Raw genomic sequence first — 26,684 nt, forward strand, 5'->3', positions numbered from 1 at the left:
TAAGAATAGGATCCGAAAACTGTAGCCATGATATAGTTCTTGTTTGTACCTTGGACTAGCCATTAAATTTTGTGTGTCACTTTTTAGTTTATGTTCACAGCGATACATCATACATGCATGATAGTATGCATAAAAACGAATTGATGACTTCACTTGCATTTTCAGTGTGTTTTAATTTTTAAAACATGATGAAACAGGGCGCCAAATGTCATGTGTACATATTGTCTTTCTTTTTTTTGTACTAACGAATTGGCTGTCTCGCAAGAAATCCTACTCATGCACCACGGCATTCCATCTCCAACTTATCAACAAACTCCCTTTTCGCGTGGATAACATGAGCCCAATTATAAGGATCAAAACTTAATATTTCTTATGTTTTCTAATAAGCTCATCACACACATTGAAAAATGGTGGAGATGCAAGGACAAACCACGGACTGCTTGTGAACTTTCTGAAACAGGAATTGCAGAGTGCACCACAAGGCAGTGTCTAGCACATTTTGGCATCTTGCAGACGTGTAGCCGAATGCCCGTCGCATTCAGGGCCACTATAGCAAAGCTCACTTCCTATTTCGCCGCTACAAATCTGAAACAGGAGGCGCATTTGTCGTGCTGCATCGGTGACTCGACTCGCGCAAGCTAGCGTAGCGGCGTCGTACATAGTAACGTGGGTCGCTGTAGCTAAGCTGTAGCTTAAGCTTAACTGGGCGCACAATCTCACATCATCGCGAAGTCCCATCACATCGGCGGTGTCCCTGTGTCGAGCAGAGAGACGAGCTAGGAGGAATCGTTTACTTTGGGCCTGTTTAAGTTGGTGGAATGAAAATTTTTAGGTGTCATATTGAACGTTTTACCGGATGACGGAAGGGGTTTTCAGATACGAATAAAAAAACTAATTCCATACCTCGCTTGAAAATCACGAGACGAATTTTTCGAGCCTAATTAATTCGTCATTAGTACATGTGGGTTACTGTAGCATTTATGGCTAATCATGACCTAATTAGGCTTAAAAGATTCATCTCGCGATTTACATGTAAACTGTGAAATTAATTTTTTTTTATTTATATTTAATACTCTATATATGTATCTAAACATTTGATAGATGTTTTTAGGAAAATGTTTTTGGGAACTAAAAAGATCAGCTTGCTCAAGTGGTGGATCCCTGCGGCCAGTGACAGTGAGGTGGTCAGGGTGGCCAAGCAACTCATGAGCATGCAGGGTAGCTTAGCTTGGTGGTGTACTGGTGTGCTCGTGCATGTGACCCGGCTGTGTCCGGGGCTGAGCGGGCAGTCAATCGGGCTACATGTGCCCGAATTTGGTCTGTCTGAATTCCTGATCTCTCATCAGATTTTGCGCCTGCGTGATGGAAAAAATCCCTGCCGGTCCTGTACCTGTCAAAGATCTCCACCGCAGATTTCAGGCCATGCATGCCTCTCGCACCTAACGAGCTTAATTATTTGCACACGCCTCCACCCTTTTTGATACTGCATTTCATTTTGGCTAAAATGAGGATGATTCATCTTGGCTTGTTTAAGTTGGGAAAAAGAAAATTTTTAGATGTCACATCGGACATTTGACCGGATGTCGGAAGGGGTTTTCGGACACGAATGAAAAAACTAATTTCAGAACTCATCGGGAAACCGTGAGACGAATCTTTTGAGCCTAATTAAGCCGTCATTAGCACATGTGGGTTACTGTACCACTTATGGCTAATCACGGACTAATTAGTCTCAAAAGATTCGTCTCGCGATTTCCCCCCTAACTGTACAATTAGTTTTTATTTTTATCTATATTTAATACTCCATGCATATGTCTAAAGATTTAATGTGATGTTTTTGGGAAAAAAAATTTGTGAACTAAACGGGCCCTTACTAACTGGTTGCCATGCTCTTCCTTCTTCAATTAAAAAGTTCAGTAAGTTTGCAGTACGATAAACAATTGTTTGGCAATGCCATCCATAGTGGGTAGGAAGTGCATTACGACATTTTAACGATCCCTAACCGCCATGTGCACTCTACTAGTGTAACTAATTAAGCCTTTTGTCGAGTAAGGATTTGTTATACTATATAGGGTGTTCCATTCTTACTAGCTATAGCGCTGGTACATCTTCTTTGACAAAATTAAGCATCGATCCGGGCGGTTCAGTCGTGCGTCCGTCCAGAATCTGATCCCTGTCAAAAGCCGTGATACCGGTTAACTGTCCTGAAGCATCGACATGCTTCCCAGGTAAGCAACTAGAGACTACACATGCATGCTTCCGTTCCCTTTTCCTAGCTAAGACCTCGGCTAATTAAGTTAACCCAAGTCGTCTCGTCAGTCGTCAGTCACTGATCGCAGCATGCAGCGTCTACTGTTGCACGTGCCACACTGAAATCACGCAGATGCGTGTACCTGCTCTGCGTGCGTACATATGGTCCAAAAGACTAGCTAAGCTCGCCCTTGCATGCAAAAAGAACTCCGATAAAACTGGCGTCGTACACGCTCCCGGCTGGGCCGACCGGCCGCCGCGGACTCCACGATTCGCTAGGTAGATAACGCGATACGAATACCAGCAAGATGCCCCGCATGCATGCTCGCCCAGGTGCAGTGGAGAGAGTGTGGCCGCGGCGCGCTCTCCACGTGCATGCCGCCGCGCGCGCGGCGACGAGAGGAGGATTTCGTGCCGGATTGGGCCGCGCCGCGTACGTCGTCGTTCGTTAGCCCGTCGCCGTTGCGCCCGCGCGCGCGCGGGCAGTTGGAATATGCTCGCGTCGCGGCTCGCGGCACGGCACGGCACGGCGCGGCGCGCCGCGCCGCGCGTTTGATTTGGCCCCGGGTAAACGCCGCGCCGCGCAAGTGATCCCCACACACCGCGCGCGCGACCAACACCCATGTGCCGTGGCTGTTGCCGCGGCACGCCGTAGTAGGCGCGCGAAGTAAATGTGCAGGCGGCGGGGAGGAGGCCGCGCGAGCCGGCATGCTACGGCGTTTGTGGCAGTTTTCGCCGGCCGGTTTGGGTGTGGTTGGTCGCAGGGTACGAGCGTACGTCGGTCGGTACGTACGTTCGCCCGGTCATCTATTGCGCGATCCAGTAGCATCGCCCTGCCGTGCATTACGTGCACCTCGTGGAATGTGGCCTGTCCCCTGGTTCGTGCGTGCTGGTCCTGAGCCTGGGCGCCTAGGTAGTGGTGTCGTACAGGCAACGTCGCTGGAGCAGCGCTAGCTGCCAACCAATGCAGTGCAAAGTTTAATACTGCAGTAATTTTGATGATCATATGGGGTCACATTTTGCGTTGGCCATAGTAGTTCACGAGCTAGTTGGGCTTTGTTTTGTTTTGGTTGCCAAGTCCACATCTCGCACTGCCAGTTGCCACGAGAGGGCAGAGGTTACCGATTGACTCAACCAGCAACTAGCCTACGAACATAATACTCGTCTTCGTCTAGCACGTTCCACTGACAACAAAAGGGAGCATACGTGCAAATTCACAGCTTAATGCACGTACGTATTTGTTGTTATGCATAAATTAGCAAAGGAGTAATTAAACTAGCGCGACAAGCCAACGGTTCCTTTCTCATCGTACACCCGAATCGTACGCACCTTCGATCGCATGGACGTACACCAAAAGAGAGCAAAAAACTTTCATCATGGTTGATGCTTCTGTCGACCAACCAACCAGACGCCCCAGAAAATACCAAGAATAACAATTCATAGAGATACTGCATATGCGTCGATCAGGACAACATCCTCTGTTCGAACCACGGGCGGCGCGTACGTGTGAAGTGATACACTCACTCGTACGTGCACACACGCACCAAACGGGGTTACATCGAGACGGGCATGTCACTTTGTCACGTACTAGTACGCGCCAAATAACGGTGTTCCATACCCCCCCAAAAAGAAAGGACAGGAAGTACCACGAGACGTGTGGTCCGTACCGTGTCTTTTCCCCCACAGATTCCGCGATAGATTAAACAAAAACGAACCGCAAGTTGTCACGCAGGAATACGCATGGATGATGGAGGATCGGTGGCCAATGAACGGAGAGGCTCGCGTCGCGAGTTGCGGCGCGCGCGGCGCAGCCGGGCCGCGAATTTCCTTTGCGCTTCGGTGCGGCGGGAGGCAGCCGCGTGCTTGGCCGCTAGCTGGGCAGTGGGCACGCCGATTGCGCGACGAGCATTGGAAAAACGGTGGCTCGCCCATGCGCCACCAGTTGGTCTTTTCGTCGCAAACTAACCGCCTCCATCTCCTCAGAGTTTGAGCGAGATAGCTGCTCGTCCGTCTTGTCAGTCACATGCCTGCTACGTCAACACATAGGGGGTGTGTAGGTCTAGGGGTAAAGTTTTGACGTGTCACATCAGTTATTATATAGATGTCACGTAGAGTGTTCGGACAATAATAAAAAAAACTAATTATAGGATCTATCAGTAAACCGCGAAATGAATTTATTAAGCCTAATTAACCCATCATTAGCAAATGTTTACTCTAGCACCACGTTGTCAAATCATGAAGCAATTAGGCTTAAAAGATTCGTCTCGCAAATTAGTCGCAATCTGTGCAACTAGTTATTTTTTAGCCTATATTTAATATTTCATGCAAGTGTTAAAACGTTCGATGTGACAAGGTGAAAATTTTTGAAGAGGGATCTAAATAGGGCCTTAGTAAATTTTACGAAAGTACAGGTACTTTGGTCAAATCATCATAAAACTATATATTTAAGTTAATATATAACAGAACTATAGATTTAACGATAAATTTATCATAAAACTATAGGTTTAAGGCTAAGCATCATAAACTACATGTTTAATAATAAAATTATCACAAAATTATGGGGCTTAAATCTTTAGCACTAATGTTATGTTGGACTTATAATTGTTCATGTTTTGTGATTAAATTGTCACCAAAACTTATAGTTTTGTGATAACAAAATTTGTTACTAAATATGTAGTTTTGTGATATTTTAGTTTTATGGTAAATTTAGTGTCAAATCTATAGTTTTATAATAATTTGATCAAAGTACTTTTAGTTTTATTAAATTCACTATTTTTTTCGATCACAGGACTGCATAAGTACATGCACCACCTTGTACACAGCACCACTGACACACCTACGAATACATCAATTAACACACGATTATATCAGTGCTATTTCTTTAATCTCACTAAATCCAATTAAAAACCCATCCGCATATGTTCAAGTTTCCTGCCTACGTCATCACGTTGACTGGCTGCATTGGTGCTCTTTCAGCCAGTTGAGCCTAGACCCTAGAGGAAAGCTGAGGTGATGTTCCATTCCACAGGTCACAGAGGGCATAAGAATGTGAACGCCAAACTTGGTTAGCGTCTAATGGTCTGAAGTCGTATTGTTTTGGCATAACCACCGGGGCAAGTGGCAACCAAGTGGGTGTACTTGGAAGGACATACAGTGTACTTTGGTCCGGTGGTTTTGAGGCTTGCATAATTAATTTGGAGTTATTACAAATTTAGTAGCAGTAAGGATAACTTGCTTTAAAGAATAAATCCTGATCCATTCCGGCCGGTGAAAGTTTAACAAAAGAGGTCCAAAAAAAGTACTCACACCTCTGCCTTTTCAGGCTGGATCTCTAGTTTTCTAAAGCTATAAAACAACAACAAAAGGAGAAATGGTCTGAAGTCTGAACCACTAAAGTAAGGATTCTCTTCTACTAGTAATTTGTTTAGGAATTTCATACTTGGCTGCTGTCTACAACGGTTGTTGCAGCCCAGAATGATGAGGATGACGGTTTACTTTCCATGCCATCCTCTCTTTTGCATCCTATGACTAACTATATGACACCCTTAACTTCCATTTATTTTTAAAATTCGTGTTAACTGTTGTCAACCAAGTGATGATCGCCATAGATGCACGGGAAACGATCAAAGGACCACGATGACGTGCTACAAAGTGTACCATAAAAATAAGAACTGCTCAAAGTATATGAGCTTAATTAGCATGCAGAGTGGCCGCAATAAGTAGGATATATCGTTTGCTTTCAGTCTGAAATGTCAAGTGTCAACACCAAGGAATGTAATGTATTGGTACATACTTCTAAATTGCTAAATTAAGATTATCTAAAAAAAGATTATGTAAGGTTTAGAAAATCAACTGGTGAAGTAAGCTAGCTACTCCCTCCGTTCCAGAATATAGCAATTTTTGGTTGAATGGAATGCATCATAGTGCCTCCTATCTAGATTTATAATACTAGAATATATCCCATCCAAACAAAAGTTGTTATATTTTAGTACGGAGGGAGTAGTTATTTAGCTCTAGCCGGTAATCATGCTGATGAAACAAACTAAGGCTAACCACTGTTTTTGTTTTTCTCTGTTCATGACTAGTATGTTTAATTTTCGCTTATTAACATGGCACTTATCGTAAACAGCCAAAGCAAAACGAATCGAAATTTGACGTATATGCAACGTAGCAGACAATACCTGACCAAACACCGGTGTACTAGTAACTTGTCAGTTCGATTTTTTTCATTTCTGGCCTGCAGGATCATTATCTGCTACTGCATTTTGCTTCTCTCGATCGAGCCAGTGATTCAGGAAGATTGCGAGCACTAAGTATCAAACAAAAGAATATATATTTGCAGGCATAAACTATCATACATTTTTTACGCACTAGTAGTGCATCCTCCAACCTTTCCTGATAATATTATCATAGGACTGTCTCGTCATAAAGCGCCAAAGAAGAAAGAATCAGCAGGGCGTGCAACCAAAAAAAAAAAGGAGCAGACATAGCCTTTTCATCTTTTGCTATTTGCGCCAGCGAAGCTGCGAAAAAAGAGAGATAGAACAGAAACATTGTATATGTTTCACATCAATTTAAGTGCAACGTCGTACATTGCGTTATATTGTACTCTAAGGGTGTGTTTAAGGAGAAGGGGATTGAGGAGATTGAGAAGATACGTAAAACGAGGTGAGCCATTAGCTCATGATTAATTAAGTATTAACTATTTTAAATTTCAAAAATAGATTAATATGATTTTTAAAGCAACTTTACTATAGAATTTTTTTTTATAAAAAACACATCGTTTAGTAGTTTAAAAAACGTGCGCGTGGAAAATGAGACATATCTCCCCTGTCACTCTGTAACGAACAGAGCCTAAGTAGTGCCCATGCATTGGAAAGAACGGTTCAAATTTCTAACTTTAGACAGAGTGTCATTTGTCTAGATGCATTCAGCATTCTCGCTGTACCGCATAAAAGGCTTAGCCTCCACAATATCCAAACGATTTGACGTGAACTATTACTTTTCTGTGAACAAATTTTTAATTTTGGTCTACTGTCGACTGCTGGTGCGATTACAGTATCACCATATTGTTTCTCGAGAAATGTTTTTGCTTGTGTGAGTTGGGTGTGCGTGGTTATAAACAACGATGTACACATGCATAGCTTCTATGTAATAACAAAAAATATATTTTTACTGAAAAAAATTATTGCGTGCAAGGATCGAATACAAATATTTAGAGAGTATAAAGAAGCCTGAATATTTAGCAGAGTATAAACTACTGTAGGATAGTTGGTTGCATGATCGGTTGACATGTTTTGCACTTTTAGTTAAAACTACCCAGTTCTGACTGAATCTTATTGTGTGTGGAGTAGCATGATTAGCTGCAGGTACACATTTGAAAATGGTATTAGACGTCTTTAACTATCAACCTTGTTTGACGATAAATGATTAGCCAAATGATTAAGCGTACCAAAATATAATCATATTTTTCATCCGTTTTCCCCTTTCTAAATCGCTTCACCGAACAGAGATTCTCTTTTATGATCTCGCCAATAGAAAAGGGTGTGAAGGGAACATTGCGAGGAGGAGATTTATATGTAGGCTTATAAGCCAAATGAGTCTATTCGTCCTTTTCCTAATTCGCTAATCATATGTCACCAAATCAACCTTTGTCCTGTGCTTCACAGATGCTCTACGTGTCAACCACCAACGCTAAGTACGCACTTGACGTCCTTGCAATTTGTTAAGTAGCATACTGGATGCCTTGCAAATGATGATTCTCCATGACCATGGTGATACATGTGGTGGTGCCATGTGTGTCATGGGAGCATGTGGCTGACTCTGCATAGCAATTTAACTACTAGATTCTTGTGACTCGTAGCTAATTTCAAAGTAATCTATATATACTACATATATAAAACATGCCTAGAAAAAAACTCATTTCTTTTTCAGCTCAGCTGGATAGCACATAGACTTCCAATATGAAAGAATCACTAGCGAACACGCAGAAACTCAGGGTCTTTCCTAATTAATCTGAAGAACAATACTCAATGCAGGAATGCACTGGTAATTGTTAGTCACGATTAGTACAACTAAGCACCAGAATGCCCGGTTCATGCATCTGGTCATTCATGTGTATGCATACATCTATGAGTGACGAGTTAATTTATTCCGGAACACTCTAAAAATAAGAACCTTTTTTCTCTCTCTTGTCTCAGCCTCTCAGCACTCAGCTAGCTCCTATCTAGCTCATGCATAATGCATTTGCATTTTATTAGATGATAATATTGCGTGTAGCTAGATGATGTGATCTCGCAACCAAAAGGACAAAAACCAATTTCGGTTGGAACAGTCGCTCAATCCACGGGGGTTCTTCATCATTTCACAAAGATTCTGGGGGTTGTGCATGTTCACCGCCTTGGCGAGCTGACACGTACACGGCCTTCGTGATCGTGCGCTGAGCCTTAGGCGTCGTGCACGAGCGCAGATGCTTGGCGGCAGCGAAGGATATAATCTTCAGAGATAACGAACCTGAAAGTGCAGTGTAACTGGCTGAAATCCATCCTGGAATTGCCCTGGGGTACACACGATTCAGCTCGCTACGTGGCTACGATACGATGGTCAATTAGCTAATTATTAGTTTTATCTTGAAACAAAAAGATCCATGTGCTAGTAGTAGTATATAGACATGGCAAGTGCAGAAATTTATGGTTTATAATTTTGTTATGTTGTTCTATTTAGGTGACACATGTTAGTATAGTGATATCCGGTGCAGGGTGCAGAGGTCGCAAACATGCATGCAGTGAAGTTTTCAGCATTGTCAAATCTTGTCTGGAACGAGATTTTGTCCCATGAATCCTACAGCATTCTGAATGATCAGTTGGTCCAGAGCCCAGACTTCAAATCTTGTCTGGAACGAGGTTTTGTCCTATGAATCCTCAGCTGAACCAGATCTGCCTTACCCTGGATGATCAGACCAAGCTTTAATCAGTTAAATGTATTGTACTAGAAGTCCCTATCGACAGGTGTTAGTAATTAGGAGCATAATAAGATGCATGTACTCAACTTTGTGCAGCTGAAATGTGCAACGAGGGGGCGTATGCGACACTGTTCCCAGAGTACTCTGATCAATCCAGTGTGGAATTGACAGTGACACGGTGGCAGGATGCATGTCCTAGATGATGGCATTAGCTTGATTTTTGTTTTTATTTTCCGCTAGGCCAGCGACGAAACGACGGCCAACTTCATTAAGACAAAGAAGAGTTTGAATATAGATTACGTACAACAAACAAGGTTGTGAGACTACAGGCCTAAGAACTCCAAAATTACATCAAACCAGTTAAACCAACTGTTGAAATTAGCTGATTAATTTCATGAGGCAGTAGCCCTGCTATTTCTCAGGCGTGCAGTTCGTTTGGGAGTTGGACAGCTGCAGCACATCCGCTTATTTGCTGCGGACGAGCTTGATATTTGCCGAAATGGATGCCTGGATGGAGAGACCATTAATCCGTATCCGGATCGGAAAGACAGGAACCTGCCACGTCCGAATCCAAGCGTATACGTGGTTCGAATTGCATGCTTTAAAGTTTAATCTGGTCCCTACAAATTGAATTGTCATACCAACTCTGCTATTATGTGACTCCAGCGTTATCAACCTCAGATCTTATATACAAGTTGGCAAGAGGGTGGAAACACACTTTGTGGTGGACCAACAAATTGAACCCTAGTCTCACATACGAAGCAACTCAAATAAACGGTATTTCGTCTCCTCCAAGACCAACTTACTATCGATCGATAATTTCTTAAATACTTAGTCTCAAAATAAAAGAAATGATACATGTAGATTTATCTCACAAATATTATCATAATTCATAAACTTATTAGATTTTGTACTATATAACTGATGGACAGAATTTTAAATTTAATCAATTTTTTATAAATATTTAATATTTAGAATAGGAGGGATTACTTATTTACTATGCTAGCTTACACGTCTTAGGGCATGCTCAATGTATATGAACTACATTGCTATTATGGTGGATCACACTAAAATATATTATCATGTCCACAATGTATATGGAAAGAGTGGATATTAAGGTGGACCCCACAAACCCAAGATTAGCCATTGAGAGAGGGAGAGAGAGTATCACTATTATGAGAGAGGAAAGAATAATATATTTTTTTTACTCCTTGTGGGTGGTCTTTATACATATGGCTAGCTCAAATAAATGCCACCTATAAAGACTACTCTCACAATATATAAGGTTCACTTTAGAGTCTTAAAACCCACCCTTATGTTCACATTGTGGCTGCCCTTAGACAGCAATAGCAAAAGATGAGAGCGGAGAGACTAAGAATGGAGTGTAGGTATGCATATGCACATATGTATTTTGCAGTGGCGGATCTAGAAACTTTTGTTAGCCTGGGCAAGCCTTATTAACAACGCCAACAAATATATAACAAATCTCATATAACTCCATAGACTATGCACCATACAACAATTTTTTTTACCGTATTCTAATTTAGAGGAAAACGATGGTTGTGTTTTTGCAGACTATGGGACTTAGTAATTTATTATCTTGAAAATGAAAAAAAATATAATGGACGCTAGAAAATTTACTTTGCTTTCAGGTTGTAGACATCTAATAACTTGCACTCAAGTAATAGGTACAACGATCTAGTAAACATTCATGGTGCTTCAGGTTACTCTAGATGATTGTGTGTCTAACATCTATTAACAGATTATTAAAACGTACTTATACTGCTGCATGTTGTGGCTAAGCATGCTCTCTAATACTTATACAAATTATTAAAGTGTCCCAACCAAGTAGTGTGCTTATACTGCTGTATGTTGTGGTTAAGCACCATGATTTAAGACTACTCTAAGAGCAGGTACAATAGCAGACTATAAGCCAGCTATAAACACATTTTAAGAAGATAAAAGAGGAGAGAGAAGAACAACGAGCTACAGATTTGTAGCCAGCTGCAGCACGGACTCCAACATATATGTGTGTATGACATGTGGGACTAGATATTAATTGTGTAATATATATTTATAGGTAACTATCGTATGAACTGGCTATTAAATTGACTATAGATAATTTGAAGCCAATAGTTGGCTATACTATTAAACTTGCTTTAATGATGTGTGCGGCGGTGGAGCCCGGGCAATTGCCCATGGTTACCGGCCCCTAGCTCCGCCGCTTGTATTTTTTACTTCCTCTTTTCTAAACTTTAAATCTGATCATATGTTGTTATATTTTGGAATGAAGATATTTTTTTTCCTACATCGTTACAACATACTAACTGCATTATTGATTGTTATAAAGCAGCTTTCACATTTTTAGCCATCAAACTATACTAACCATTTTATCAAAGTGTATGTAAAACATCAATCATCAAATCAATTCTCGGTAAAGAAAAGAAGTTCTAATGGCCTGTTGCAACGCGTGAGTATCCACTAGCATTGATATTGAACCATATGTGTCCATATGCCTTGACTTTGATCTAGCTAAACTATCCGCATTAACTGTTCATCCGTCGTCCATCGTGTTCACTGCAGCTCTTGTTTTGCTGTTATTTTTTCCTGTATTATCGACTGGTGCCGGACTTCCGGCTGCTAGAAGCTAGGACAAAGGCATGCCACTAGTTTAAAGGCTAATACATGGCATATCCAAAGATCCAAACCATTTTGGGTTGAGACAAGTTTGCCACATCAACATCACGAGCACATGACAAACGACGACAAAACGCATACATGCACTACACAATAAGCCATATATCGATTCTTTATTAATTTCCGAGTAGAATTACAGGGAGAAGAATACCTAAAATCATCACCACCCTCTCAATCAGATTAGTATATCTTGTAGTAGCTGTCAGCCCATGGCAGATAGCTATAGCCTACTTGCTATGCTAGCTAGCTTAGCTAGCTACAGTACTGTGTGCCGGCCGCCTGCCCCAGTTGCGCGCGCCGCCATTACGCCGAGCACGGGAGGGCGCCCTTTAGACGTCGCATGCATGCCCCAGCGCGCGTTCTTGCATGTGCCCGCGTGCGTACGTGTCGTGCACGGCCTTCTTGTCCCGCGGTCGCCACGCGCGCCCGAACGACCAGCTGCAATGCCGCCGATCGACGACATGGACGCGCGTGCACGGTTTGCAGCTGCTTTTGCTTATCGGTGGCTTAGGTACGAGGCTTTCGGATTGGCGCGGATCACCAGACGAGGCTGTCCATCCCTTGAAGCAGCGGCGCCCGCGACGACGACGACGAAGACGACTCGGCGCGGCGCTTCGTGACGCCGCAGGTGGCGGCGGGCCGGCAGAAGGCCAGGTCGTGGCGCTCGTCGGAGGACACGCGGCGGAGGACGTCGCGGAAGTGGTCCTCGTCGCAGGGGAGCGCGACGGGGCCGGAGGCGCCGGACGGGAAGCCGTACTCCTCCTCCGCCTGGCGGAGCAGCTCCCGGAACGCCGGGTGGTTCAAGTGCGCCACCCGCACCACGAACCGCCTCGCGTCCTCCCCGCCGCCTCCCACCCGCACGGCCACGTGACCCGCCGGAACCGCGTCGCCGTCCCGCTCCATCTTGCTGCCGGCCGGGCGCGCCGCGGCGCGGGAGCGCCACCGCCGCACCGTGCGGCGCAGCCAGACGAGCGACTGGATCGTGATGACCTTGCACATGGTTGACGGCGAGAATGAGGCTGATCGAACGATCGATTGAGCGGCGGCCAATGGCGGAACGAGCGAGCTGTGTTTGTTGCTCGGCGGTGGCTTTTCGATCTCTCTTTGGCTCTTTGCTTGGCGCGCGAGCTGTTGGTTGGAGGAGGGCAAGACGGACTTGGAATATATAGCAGTTTGGTTAGGTGTTGGCCACTGGAGTTGGGCGAAAATTGCAGGAATGGCATCGACATGTGTCACCTTTTGTTTTTCTTTCTTTTGTGTGTGTCAGTGTGTGACTGTGCGTGTATGTTTCGCAGGTGAGGCGATACTTTGGCATCGGTAAGCGGTTTGTGTCGTTTCTCGAAGTCTGGGTGCTGCTGATTGCTGTGCTACCACCGTACGAGTACTGCTCTAGTCCTGACTGCTGAGTGTAAAGTGAAAACACGAGATTGGGAATGCTTACAATCCCATGTTTCACTTTCACATGTTACAGGGATGCTAACCTGGTCATTAGCACACCTGAAAGTCTGAAACAAAAGCAAAAGATATTGTTTGTCTCAGTTCCTGGAGCATAATCAACGTATCGAGTTAGAACATGGCTAATAATATAGCCAGTAAATAGTTGTTTACTGTATACTAGTAGATCTTTACAGTTTACCTCTTAACCAACTCACATAGTGATTAGCTCTTAACTATTAATATATGTCCACCTATCTCTCTCACAAATTTTTGAGCCAGTTTGGTTTGGTGCCCTACCAAAATCTTGGTAGTACCAAAGTTTAGGCAACTTTTGGCACTACCAAATTTGGGTGGACAGATTTTGTACTACCTAATAAATGGTGTTGGTAAAATTTGGCACCAATCCAAACATATAGAAGCACTATTCAAAATTACCAATGAATTGGTAGGGCATAATTTGGCACCAAACCAAACAAGCCCTTTATTTTTATGTATCTAAGCCGGCTGTAAGCTTATTACCCGTTTCTCCTCTCTTTCCTCTCCTCTCTCATCCATATCAGCATTTAGCCTTCTTACAGTCTTCTCTTACTAGTCTGGATCTTTTACTATAGATCATTTTTGTTCCAGTATTCTCAGTTCTGGAGGTTGGAATCAAACGTAAAAATAGCTTACCCCTGGTTCAATGGGCAGGTACATGCGGAGAGTTCCCAAACTGATCAACAATCTTTCCCCGAAACTGGACGCAGCTATTCAGCTAGGAGTACATAGCTATACAGGTATAGCACCGACTGCCTGTTCACCGTTAAATCCGGCTCAACCGCTCAAACGCGCACGTTCACCACGCAGGACGGCAGGAGGACTCTGCCGAACCTTCGCGAAGCTGGCGTGCATATCAGCTCGTGCGCCGAACTCAGAATTAAGACACAGTCATCATCGGTGTGCTAGATTCCAGGACTGACAAATAGATCCTGCCATTATCATTAGCATCGATCCCCTTTACATCGATGACATAAGTATTTTAAGAAAATGAGGGTATTAACATTAGTGTTGTTGGTACCAAGACGTTGAACATGAAGGTCACTAATGCTGAGAAAAAGAACCATTTTAAAATAAGTTTTTTTTTATATATTTACAAAGTTTTTAAAAATGATTAAAATGTAAAATATTCACACCGGCGTGCCCTGCAAAATCTTCCTCGCTACCAGCGAGATGACGACTACATCGAGATGTACTTGATAGTGCAGTGATAAGTAATATTTAGTTTCAATACTATCTTAACACTCTCGTAATTTAGGGATATATCTCCTTTCAAATCTTGTTTTCTTTTTCTTTTTTATAAAGAAGGCGGCTGCGACGTAGTCCTCCCGTTGGCTTCGATTCCCCACCAGCTGCACGGCTGCAGCCTGCACCACGCATACATGGATGCGTTCGCGTGAGACCTGCAGTGTTGAAACATGCGTTTCTTATGTCGTCGGGCGAGGGGTACACCACATTTATTTTGCTTTCCTCGCAGCTCGTACGTGCTGCCGGCGGCGTGTCTGCCCGGTGGATGTGCACCCTGATCTGTCATGCAGAGCATGCACCCTTGCGAGGTGATCTACTGATCTCAACTGGGCACGTACGTGGCCCCAGAACAGGCTGGTGTATGGATTATTCAGGATAAGCCTTTGATGGTGAGGTCGCCCACTTGTGAACGGGTTCTAAATCCAGAGTACGCCGTAACTCGGTTTAGGCTGTGTTTAGATGGTGGAAAAGTTAGAAGTTAGAAAAAAGTTGATAGTTTAGAGGAAAAAGTTAGTAATTTATGTGGGTAGAAAAGTTTTTAATGTAATGTGATGTGATGAAAAGTTGGTAATTTGGGTAACTAAACATCGGCCTTATTTGCATCGTGTCGAGTTTAACAGGTCATTGAGTTCTCACCACAGGTAATCTGTCACCATGCACGATGATTTGACACTAGGAAGTGGAGTAGTACTATGTTGATTCTTTTCCGATAAAGAGAGGCTTCTTTTTTTTTTCGGCGTAGCTGGCTAGCTGCATGTGACGATACGATACGAGGATTCACCATCTCATACCGTTGGGCCCTCGCCATCACCGGCACACATGAGCACTTCAGCAGTGAAACTGAAACCTGTACGTCCATAATCTCTACTGGGCCGGAATAATTCTGGCTTCTCCGTGATGACAAGCGCGACAATACTGTTCAGCCAACAGATTGCAAAATACCGGGCGTCTGCTGCTATGCTATGCTCACGGTTTTGCAGGTGTGGCAGTACGATCACCCATTAATTTGGAGCCTCCAAACTGAAATCGATGACATATTCTACAGGAACCACGTTACAGCATATCAGCTGCCGAATTATTTCGTCACGCCTTGCAACTTGCCGCCTGCACATCCATGCGTGCATGCAAAACCACAATATTTAAATTAAGATCAACGGAGTTCATCGACGACGGATACACACGACATACACACACACACACACATAGCACACCGTATAAAATGTATAATTAAGGGATATTGGAAAGTTTTGCCCGGTTTCGGCTCGCGCACACAGAGTCGGGACGGGCGCGGGGCGCCTTTGCCTTTTTGCTGCGGGCGCGCGGATGGAACAGCGCTGCGGCATGGGAGCGTACTACTCCTGCTCGATCTTGTCACGGGCTCGCGCGCGTGAGCGGGCGCGGGGCGGCCGCCTTTCCGGAGGAGATCGACGCGCGCCGTGCATGGCGAGCAAGCGACCGCGACGTACGGGTGCGAGATTGCGGGCGTTGCGCGCGTACGCTGCCCTGTGCGATGCGATGGTTTGCCTGCGCGGGAGGGCACTGCACAAGCGCAACGGGGACGGCGCCCACCGCGCGTACGTGTGATCGATCGATCGCGTCGTCGTCGCGTGCCTCACCTGAGCCGCCCCACATTTCCGGGGATCCTGGCTGGCTCGTGCACCTCGAAACCGGGGGCTCGTCTGCCGGTTTTTGATTTATTACTGCTGGCTGGTGCACGGTGGGGTGACAGACTGATAGAGGCTTCAGTAATCAGCTTGGTTTTTTATCTCTTCTTTTGTCGTGTGTACTTAAACTGCAAAGCATGGGAGGATGAAGTGATTTGAGTTGTCGCAATGATCGCGTCCTCAAGAACGGGACAGTGTAATTTTTATTTTGTGGCCCCTGACAAGCTGACATGGGGTTGGTTCATGACAGCCGTCCGATAGTGCTCAGGTCACCCAGATCGAAAAGATCACGGAATATGGGGTTGGGTTCGTGAGCGGCGAACGAACGGATCGGGCGTTGGGATGGACGGCCCAGGTTGGATCTCTACCAATGGCAGCGATCTATGCTTGTGCTCGTGGGCCAACTTGTTCCACTTGCATGCACCAAGTGATTGGGCCGCATGATGAGGACCATTTAGCCTGCATTTCTTGCCGAGTGGTAGGCAATTGGCCAGTTAATTATCACGTCTGCATATGTTTGCCCTGTTCCTTATCAAAATTTAAAGGTCATGAGCGTGAGATATTTTTCAGTTCATAAGTGAATTTGGTCATGTTTCATATAAAGTTCTCCCCCTTTTGCTCTCTTTGACAAAGGGAGGCGGGAGGTCTGTCCCTAGCTATTACTTAGCCGATATAGAGAAAAGACAACTCTGAAAATGTAAAGAAGGTCTCATGTAAAGAGTCCTTACTTCGTTTACTACTATATTAGTAGTATTACGACTGCTTCGATTTTCGACGGAAGATACACATTATTTCAGTCTTCAAGCATTCGTGCTGCAAATGCATAGACAGCATAGTTATACTTATATCTAGTCCACAGTACTCCACACATCGATCGCGCTGCGTCCATGGCGATCTAGGCAAGAATCTCGTCGAGAGACTTGGGCTTCTGTGCTGCCAACTCCGCGGCGACCTGCGTCGGCGGCGGCGGCGGCAGCGCCGCCTGCTGCAGCTGCCGCTGCTCCTTGGCCTTCTTCTTGAGCTTGGCGAGCTCGAGGTCGCGTGCCATCTTGCGCCGGTACATCTCCGCGAACGTGATCGGCTCCTCCAGTATGGGCTCCTCCCCGTCGCGCACCGCCAGCGGGTACACCATCGCGTCCGGCGCCGGGTTCTGGAACGTCGCGATCGACAGCCGGCAGCAGTCGGAGTTCACCACCGCCTGGTGATCCGCGTTCTTGAACCTCCCATTGCTCAGATACTGCAAGTTCACATTGCCTAAGAGATGCATGATCTAAAACAAAATCACCAAGGATACAGTGTGGCCGTAGTACTCACGTGAGCATGGTCACCGAGGTTGACGACGAAGGAGCCGGGGATGGGCTGGACGGTGATCCACGTCTTGCCGGCGTCGCGGGTGGCCTGGAGGCCGCCGACGAGGTCCTGGAGGAGGAGCGTGATGGTACCGGGGTCGGTGTGGCGCTTGAGGCCAAGGGTGAGGTCGGGCTGGGGGCACTTGGGGTAGAAGTTGACGACAACCTTCTGGTCCATGTCGACGCAGGCATCGGCCAGCGCGTTGGTGTCGAGGCCCATGGCCTCGGAGAGCACGCCCAGCAGCTTGCAGGCGAGGCCCATGAGCCGCTCGCTGTACTGCTCCACCACTGCGCGCCACCCCGCCGGCTTGTCGGGCCACCGCGAGTAGTCGCGGGACTTCACCGGGTACGAGAAGTAGGTCACGATCTCCCGCCAGTCTTTCACCGCTTCACCCTGCACGTTACAGTAAACTCTAAACGTGTAAAACTGTAAATTGAAACTGACAAATATATTGGACGTGACTACACAGAGACTGTACACTGTATTGTTTTAATGAGAGACCTTTACGTCTATACCTAACAATGTATGCCTTTTTTTATTCTTATAAAATTTTCTCTTAAATTACTTATCCGATCTATAATCCGATTAAACTATTGTATTCGTTGCAATTAAATATTTACAACAAAACCTTACATAATTATATTTTTTTTATTAAAAAATATCTATGAATTACTTTTATTAATATGTAAGTTACTTTTATCATATATAAAAAAATACTTTTGTGAGTTGTTTGTTTTATTACCATTTTTAATCAATTCCATAATGTATGCTAATTACATTTAATTTTTAGATAGACTCATGTTTTTACCCCCCACAACGGATTTACTTCTAATGTCGTGACAAGTTACTTTCGTTTTGTTTTAAGTTACTTTATATATATATATATATATATATATATATATATATATATATATATATATATATATATATATATATATATATATATATATATATATATATATATATATATATATATTACTTTTAGGCTTTATTGAATTTACTTTTATATGTCTAAAAGGTAATTTAATAAAATCTAAAAGTAATTTAGATATATTATAAAAGTAATTTGTATTTTTTTATCAAAAATATAATCATGTGAGATATTGTTATAAAGATTTAATTGTTATGAACACAACAGTGTAATCGGATCGTAAATTCGATGAGTAATCTAAGAGAAAATTTTATTTGAAACATAGGTGATAGAAATATATTTCTCTACTTACTTGTTGGACTAGTATTACTATAGTTAAGTAAATTCTTCCGGTCAATGTCGTGTCGCTGGTTAGGACTAAATCGAGATGCTCTTGAGTTAGATTTACCGAAATATATTTAATTGTTTCAACGAAGATGATAGCTACAGAAACGTTGGTGCACAAAGAATAGGAAGTTATGCAGCTATAGAAACGGTGGTAAACAATTGGAAGTTTGAAAGGTTAAGGTTCTTGGCCTCTCATTGGTCGTACGGGTCTGTCCATTCACAAAGACTGTACAGAAACAGTATAAATGAGATTAATTTGAAGTTTAGAGTGCAACATGGGATCTGTCAATTTGTTTGTTGAATTGAAGACAGTAATCTACTCCTATTTTCTAAAAAAAAAAATACTCCTGTTGTCTTCGTCCTTCATGACTAGTTCGTCTCTCCAAACTGTTCGTCGGCTAATGAAGGGAAATATAACACAAGAATATTTTACCAGATCCTTTTGGAGAATTCAGGATTGTGTAAGGATTCCATTCGTTTTCTTTTCTTTTGAAAATATAGCAGCCGAGGCCAATACGACAAACCATTGGAATTGCAACCTAGTCAACATTGGCATAGGAATATCTTCGGTGATCACTGCTCTGACGAAGCAACAGAGCAGACATGGTGATCGACATGTCGCCGTTCCCGCGCGTGCGTCGACTTCGAGTGCTCTAGGAACGTAACGACGTGAAGTGACGTGACGTGACGTACCTGGAGGTGGCTGGAGACGATGAATCCGCCCTTCTTGCCGCCGGACATGTCGAACCGGAGCTTGTCCTCCGGCGGCAGCGCGAAGAAGTCGCGGGCGAGGCGCGCCATGTCGGCGACGAGCCCCGCGTCCACGCCGTGGTCCACCACCTGGAAGATGCCCCACTCCTCGCACGCGCCGGCCACGCGGGCACGGATCTCCGCCCGCGCCGCTTCGTCGATCCCCTGGAGCGAGATCACCGGGACCGCGTCGCTGAACTGGTTGTACGCCACCCTGGGGCGCTCGTCCTCGTCGCGCACGAACGACGGCCGCAGCGTCGCCTCGTTCGACGCCGTCGGGAGGAACGTCGTGGCCACCGGCGCCATCTCGATCGATCGACCCGATGCACGCGCGCGCGATAGGCGTGGATGGATCGACCCTTGCGTTTCGGTTGTGGTTTTCGCGGGTTTTACGATAGGGAGAGCGTGTACTGCGTGATCATCCGTATATAGGGAGGGGCGTACTGTACGGGTGGAGCACGCTACATAGAGAGGCTGGGTTCGCTACTACTCACACAGGGTCGAAGAACTAAAGTCGTGCAGTGGGCAGTGGCACGTTCCAACTACTACTCATCGATGCGTTTGTGTTCTCTAGCTAGCTGCAGGCCTTTAGCATAACTGATCACCCGATCGATAAGCTTAGGTAGTTCCGATTTGACGGTGAAGGGTAGGTGCTATCTAACATTCCGTGCTCTCCACTGCTCCAGCAAACATTTTTGGTTGTGTGCACGTACGCTTCAATGGGACTATGGGAGCTAAACTAGCCCTACAATACCTACAAATATCCTAGAGATGAGCGTAGGAAATATCTTTGGATATGTTTGGGAGAGTTTTTAACAGCTGCAGCTTCTTCCATAAACAGAAACTCACCTAAATAGTTTGGATTTTTGTCCATATCAGAGAAGTTGTAGTTACTGTAGAAAAAAATTGGCAACGGGCAACTACGGGAGATGACTCCGCATCGGACGTCCGATATTCCACCAAATATCGGACGCCCGACTGTTTACACGTCATCACACCACCTGTGTATGCAGCATGCAAAAAAAAATCGGTCAGTCAAATGTTCCAGTTAACTAACAAGTGAAACATCAAGTTATATATGGTGAAACAAAAATATCAGCAACTGAAACATTTAAAAAGTTTATGAAACATGATGAAGATACACGTTGAAACATATCACTATCACATATAAAACAACCAATGTTAATGGATCGAAACATATGTTTTTCTTTCATCAAAATATAATCATGCGATATCTTGTTTTAAAGATTTAATTACAAAGAATACAACGGTGTGATCAGATCGTAGGTTGAATAATTAGTTTAAGAGAAAAATCGTTTTGAAACTAGTTAAAATGCATGCATGCATGCATGAGGTGGAGAGAGAGAGGAGAGAGTAGTAACAGTTAGTTTTGTGAGTGAATTTTGTGAAACACGCTGAAGACACATATTGAAACATGTCCCTATCACGTAAGAAAAAAAATGTTAATGGATTAAAACATATGATTATTTTGTATCGGAATATAATCAAGCGATATCTTGTTGTAAAGATTTAATTATAACGAATATAACGGTGTGATCGAATTGTAGATCAGCTAAGTAATTTAAGAAAAAAATTCGTTTTAAATATCGTTAAAAGTGTATGTTATATGGTTGGAGATAGAGATATAGTCTTGAATAGGTGTACGTGTGTCAGAGGCTGCCTGTCCGACTTTTCTCCTTACTTCAGACGTTCGAGGAGAAGCATTATCCGCAACTACGCGAGGAAAAACACACTCTTCTGGGATGATCACATCATGCTACCATGAACTAACAACTGTTCGACTGGGATCGGTTAGGAATGAGGTAGTATAGTACCACGTCTCGTTTGTCTGCATGGCACGCGATGAGTGAACAGTGATGTAAGATCCGGTCCCGCTGCTTAGTTCGCGCGGCCGCTTTGAACGATTGGTGGTGAGCGGGCGGGTAGCCGTGGCGCGCGTTCTCCCGGCGGGGAGGGAGACGTCGCGTGCTCCACCAACCTGTCGCAACAGCCCGTCAAAATACCAGTAAATCGCTAGCCCCGCGTATCTGCAATCTACAAGCACCAAAAGGGCAAAATGCCAGTTGGTGCAAACCCCACGAGCCAAAAATATGCATATGATGCCCTCAGGAAAAAAAGAGAGAAGAAGACAGCGAGTGCATTGGCGGGTCAACACTCAAGAGAACAATCACATTCATTTCACAGGAGCTGGAGCCATTGATCTCATCAAAATTTGCTACAGTGAAAAATGATGTGACAAACATTGCTTCTGTGTATATATCTTTCTCGGCACATCTGCAATTAGTGCAGTATAGATTTCAAGTGCCGTGCAAATGAAAAATGGTACAACACAGAGAAAACCAAACCCTTTTGGTGCTTCCAGTGACAGCTTCAATATAATCTTCCATGTGACGAAAATTTTCCCTCACCAAGCAAATGGACATTTTCCTTCCAGAGAGACGTGGCACCAGCCCCGGTCTCGAACCAATGGGCAATGTTTGCCGGTAACACACCGAACTGGGTACCAACTTTCAACCATATTAAAGTGGCTGCGGTACTTCTCTGAATCATGTATTCTTAGCTGATATTCTAGTTTGTATGATCTAAGTGATTCATACTGCCAAACCAGTTGTATCTACTACGTTCTGCAGAAAGCGTGCCTTGGCAGAAGGGTCCGTCAAAAACTGACCCAGAACTGCAATCGTTGCAGTGCTACTCCTGATTTTCTCTATTCCCCTTGATATCATGCAAATGTGGTTAGCTTCTACAACAACTATGGCCCCACAATGCGAAACAGAATAAACTGCTTCAGCTATCTGCCTTGTCATTCTCTCTTGAACCTGAAGCTTGCATCCATAAAAATGAACCAAGGCCTGAAAATGAGATCGATCAATCACTTCACCATCTCCGCCGTCAAGGTAGCCAATATGCACTACTCCATAGAACGGCAGAAGATGGTGCTCGCACTGCGCACAAAATGGCAAATGCAGCTCAGAATGGATTGCTCGATGGTCAGCAGCATCTCCAGCTGGACTCTGGTATACACTCAAATTATTGAGTGTAAAGCCATTCAGCTTCACATCTAGGTTACATGCTCTGAACTTCATCAGCCATTGCACGTAACGCTGAGGAGTACCTACAAGTTCTTTCCTGAAGGGATCCTCTCCAAGGGATAAGAGCATTGAGCTAACAGCAGAAACCATATTAGAGGGAGCTGGTACTGATTTGGGTGAAATTGCACCGTTGGTTGTAGCCTTCTTGCAGTGCCCATTGCAGACTGGGACATCATGAGACCTTAAAGGGCACCAAGCTATGGAGGCAGAATGGCTGTCCCTCTCCATGTCTATGCCCCTAAGCTTAAGAAGGGCTGAGAAGTCATTCCAAAAAGAGCTGCTCTCACCCTCAAAAACTCCAGAGCGAGATGAATGTGAAGTGCTAATCCAACCTTGCAAAGTCTTGCATTTCAAGTTTTCTGGCAAAGGTATGTGCCAACATTGCAGAGCAACAGCCACACCAGCAGGTTGTATGCTAGCATGCAATGCACCACAAACTTCACTAGCCAGTCTTTGAGGATTCTGCAACCTCTTGGCGAAGACATCAGCTACTCTCGAAAGCTTGCTTAACCCAACAACCCTTCCACCAGAGGGCACATAGCCAACATGGAATTGTATGCTGAATGGAAGTAAGCATGACTCACAGTATGAGAAAAGATCAATATCACGAACAACAACTTGCCCTCCAGTTCCTCCAGCAGAACCAGTCCTCTTGTCAACACCAACCTCAGGAAAGAGAGCCCCCTGCACAATGTCCTTTACTTTTTGCTTGTAACCTGTAATATTAGTTTTAACTATATGTCAAATAAAGCTCATAAAGCAACTGCATTACAGTTTTTTTTTTACAAACAAATAATTGTTAGCAGCCCAAACATTGTAACAACAAAGAAGAGACGCTGATACAACAAAGTAAATATATTGGCACCACTGCCTGCTGATGGGGCTGAAAGGATTCTTTGCCTTGCATAAGAATAACATGACCACAGATTGTGCACATGAACGCATGTGCTGACTATCCATGACTTCACACAAACCTTTCAAGATTAGACCCAGCATGATGTAGCTTGGATTGGGATGCTGCAAGTTGCACACATCAAGCTCAAAACTGTCCTGTTCAGGTAAACTAGCAGTCTAGTGTAAAATGGTCCTATAGATGATACGGAAAAATATTATATTTATTCGACTCCAAAGCAATGGTAAGAGTTAGCAAATGTTCGCTGATTGGCTATACTGTATAACTCCAGCACTTGATTAAGTTCTACAAGACCATTATCAGCTGCAACAAAGTAGCCAAAAAAGTTGACTTGTTATTTTGTCATCTATGCATGCACAACTTGGGAGAAGACAAGAACCACAAGCTCCCTAGCCCTACCAGTTTGAGTATTCAAAGTTGCTATTACCATGCTACTGTTGTAAGGGTTCTGTTCTTGTGAGTTAAGCCACTAAAATAAATATAAAATAACAGTTTTCTTTCAAAAGAGATTATAAGAGAAACAGCATACTCAAACAACGCTCCAACGCTGACAATGGTCCAGTAATCCAGTAATACCACAGAACATCAGCAGTCCTCTTTACCATCACAGGTAAAAATGGCATTGTGTTCTAAAGTAATACGAGTATGGAATAAATGTACAAGAACAGGCTTTTCATGGTATAATTTATGCTGTAAACCAACCAGCAATAAAGGGTTCCCTTCTTGGAAATATTGTAAGAGTATCATTGTTAAGTGTTGATTGTGGCCAAAAGAATGCTCCGAGAAACAAATAAAATTTGGTGGTTAGTTCTCACTTCTCAGTTGCCCCTAAGCTTTATGTAGACTACGGTCTCTCATTGACAGCAGTAATTTATCAAACAAGCAATGATGAAAAAACAGTCATTTTTTGTGGCTAGTTTCCAGAGTACAACCATTTGATAAAACAAATATAAGAACAATGTAATCAATTCCAATGCCCCCCAAATCCCATGAATTGGTACTCAAACTAAATGAGAAGCACTGTTTTATGGACAAGTAGACACAATTAAATTAAAAAATGGTTGCGTAAGACAGATTGATACAGAAAGCTCTCCAAGAATATGGTAACTGCCAGCTGGTCACAAAAAAGGATACTAATGCTTGGCAAGTTGGCATGGCATCAGCTATGAAATAATTAAAGTAACTTTTATTTCCAAATTTTCTCTTTGAAATCGTAGTAGTAATGTATCAAAAGTCAAAACAGCGGAACAGTACATAACTACGATCCAACGTTACATTTCATAATGAAACAAAGAACATATTTCTAATTTAATCAAGGAGCAGGCGAGTTTGTGTAAAAAGTGTGGCTAGGATGAGAACTAAAAGAAAATAGATTACATTTTAAGTACTAAGTAGAAGAGCTGCCGGTTGAAGTTGCAATTAGTCTGTACGGAGCAGGAACTTTGGAAGGTAATAATAGATTAACATAATTTAAATAATCCAAAAAGACAAACCCAAGCACATGGCACAGCATTATCCTGCTGCTGCAGCCCATAAGGCAAAAGTAGACTAATAAATAAAGGACAGCCATTGTGATTACTACAGGAATTCCCAGTATTGCAGACTGAAATAAACAATTTTCATAACCATAAGAAACTGTGGAATGGCTTATTGCAAGTATGCAATCCAATCATAAGACTCCTAGTAACTACATACAACGGATCCTCGTTGTAACCATCCGAATCCAACTTCTCTTTGCACAATCCTGCTGCATACTTTGGTCATTCATGCTTGCATCAAAGTCTGTTTGGTGGCCAGTTGCTAAATTTTTAAAGAGAGGGGAGTTAATTGCTGAAACTACAAGCATAATAGCGCTGTAATAGCCTAACACCACCATAACAGCAATGATTATGACCGATGGGCAAAACCATTTACATCAAGTTATCACTTCTATGATGGGCTACCGAGATAGAATTCAATCATTCAGGAATAATTCCCAGACAACCCGACCCATCGTCCTGAGATCCAAACAACACCACACGAGTTCAAATGCCCCACGGCTTTGTTCTGCTTCACCAGGTTCGGTGCTAGACAAGCAAGAGAGACAGCTGCGGCCCGCAGCTCGCAAATCACGGATCAAAAAATTATGCCATGGACTCCACAAACAGCACACACACACACACAAAAACGGATCCACGAACTCCGGAGGCCGGAGGAGGGAGTCTGGGCCGTACCTCGGGTGCCGTCGCGGAAGGCCTTGGCGACGCGCTTGGGCGTCCTCCGCAGCCCCTCCCGGCGCGCGTCCTCGCCGAGCCCCAGCAGCAGCGCGCGCACCGCCGGCTCCATGGCGTCGGCGGCCGCCGCCTCGCCGTCCCCCTCGACGAGGTCATCCTCCTCCTCCTCCTCGTAGCACTCGCACTCGCACGCGGAGATGGCGGCGGCGAGGTGGGCCTCCTCGAGCGCTCCCATGGCGGTGGTGGTGCCTGGTCACTCGAGCTATTATTAGGCGGCGGCGAGAGATAGCACAAGGTGCGCGAGCTTGCGGCCGCGCAAAAATAGATAAATAATAAAAAAACGCGGTGGAGTGGAGGAGAATTGATGCCCACCGCGCGCCTCGAGATGTGTCATGTGTGGATCTCGCCGCCGCCGCCGCCTCGCCTCCACTCCTCTCCTTTCCTTTCCTTTCCTTTCACAGGCCTCAGCGCGTCCCGGAATTTTTGGACCGGGCCGAATTCCAAAAGGCTTATATAAAGTGGGGCGGTGGGCCCCGCTCTCCAGTGGCACGCGTTACGATGGGGGTTTGAGGATTTGTGGGGCCCACAAGCCGGAAAGAAAAAAAGTGCGGCTCCAGTCTCACGACTCGCGGTGAGGCGGGGGTGGTCGACCGGTCGCCGTCTCGTGCACCGGATGCGGTGTTTGGTGAGGTGGGGGGCGGTTGCTTTACGAGCGGTAGGTGGGTGGTGCTGGTAAGCCACGACCACGAAGGTGTGGGTGGCCAGGTCGGCTGCAGGGAGCTGCGCGTCACGGTGAC

The 26,684-nt window shown here is 44.5% G+C and overlaps 3 protein-coding genes across 4 annotated transcripts; all 3 read right to left on the reverse strand.

The window, feature by feature from the left end:
• Nucleotides 1–11,999: 11,999 nt before the first annotated feature.
• LOC4337295 (indole-3-acetic acid-induced protein ARG7) lies at nucleotides 12,000–13,042 on the reverse strand. Its single transcript, XM_015779782.3, has one exon. It carries the CDS (start codon nucleotides 12,902–12,904, stop codon nucleotides 12,443–12,445), a length of 462 nt encoding a protein of 153 aa, XP_015635268.1. The 5' UTR covers nucleotides 12,905–13,042; the 3' UTR covers nucleotides 12,000–12,442.
• Nucleotides 13,043–16,980: 3,938 nt separating this feature from the next.
• On the reverse strand, nucleotides 16,981–20,159 carry LOC9270463 (flavanone 3-dioxygenase 1-like). Its single transcript, XM_015779149.3, has 3 exons — nucleotides 19,592–20,159; nucleotides 17,605–18,033; nucleotides 16,981–17,527 (listed from the first exon to the last, which is right to left on the reverse strand). The coding sequence occupies exons 1-3, from the start codon at nucleotides 19,952–19,954 to the stop codon at nucleotides 17,186–17,188; spliced, it is 1,134 nt and encodes a 377-aa protein (XP_015634635.1). The 5' UTR covers nucleotides 19,955–20,159; the 3' UTR covers nucleotides 16,981–17,185.
• A 1,650-nt stretch (nucleotides 20,160–21,809) lies between these two features.
• On the reverse strand, nucleotides 21,810–26,372 carry LOC4337297 (GTP cyclohydrolase 1). 2 transcript variants are annotated; one of them, XM_066309627.1, is made up of 3 exons: nucleotides 26,260–26,372; nucleotides 25,888–26,136; nucleotides 21,810–23,477 (listed from the first exon to the last, which is right to left on the reverse strand). In XM_066309627.1, exons 1-3 carry the CDS (start codon nucleotides 26,279–26,281, stop codon nucleotides 22,261–22,263), a joined length of 1,488 nt encoding a protein of 495 aa, XP_066165724.1. In that variant the 5' UTR covers nucleotides 26,282–26,372; the 3' UTR covers nucleotides 21,810–22,260. The 2 variants fall into 2 exon arrangements, with proteins under 2 accessions (XP_066165724.1, XP_066165725.1); XM_066309628.1 differs by lacking the exon at nucleotides 26,260–26,372 and having other exon boundaries at nucleotides 25,888–26,188.
• Nucleotides 26,373–26,684: the final 312 nt, after the last annotated feature.

This window comes from Oryza sativa, chromosome 4 (genome assembly GCF_034140825.1).
Source record: "Oryza sativa Japonica Group chromosome 4, ASM3414082v1".
In the NCBI taxonomy this organism is placed as follows: Eukaryota; Viridiplantae; Streptophyta; class Magnoliopsida; order Poales; family Poaceae; genus Oryza; species Oryza sativa.

Bases quoted from the DNA above. Each gene is read 5' to 3' on its own strand.
- LOC4337295 (XM_015779782.3), bottom strand. From the start codon at position 12,904: ATGTGCAAGGTCATCACGATCCAGTCGCTCGTCTGGCTGCGCCGCACG.
- LOC9270463 (XM_015779149.3), bottom strand. From the start codon at position 19,954: ATGGCGCCGGTGGCCACGACGTTCCTCCCGACGGCGTCGAACGAGGCG. The intron at 18,034-19,591 runs GTACGTCACGTC...TGTAACGTGCAG, and splicing joins TCGTCTCCAGCCACCTCCAG to GGTGAAGCGGTGAAAGACTG. The intron at 17,528-17,604 runs GTGAGTACTACG...GTGAACTTGCAG, and splicing joins ACCTCGGTGACCATGCTCAC to TATCTGAGCAATGGGAGGTT.
- LOC4337297 (XM_066309627.1), bottom strand. From the start codon at position 26,281: ATGACACATCTCGAGGCGCGCG. The intron at 26,137-26,259 runs GTGGGCATCAAT...TCGAGTGACCAG, and splicing joins GACACATCTCGAGGCGCGCG to GCACCACCACCGCCATGGGA. The intron at 23,478-25,887 runs GTACGGCCCAGA...CTAATATTACAG, and splicing joins CTTCCGCGACGGCACCCGAG to GTTACAAGCAAAAAGTAAAG.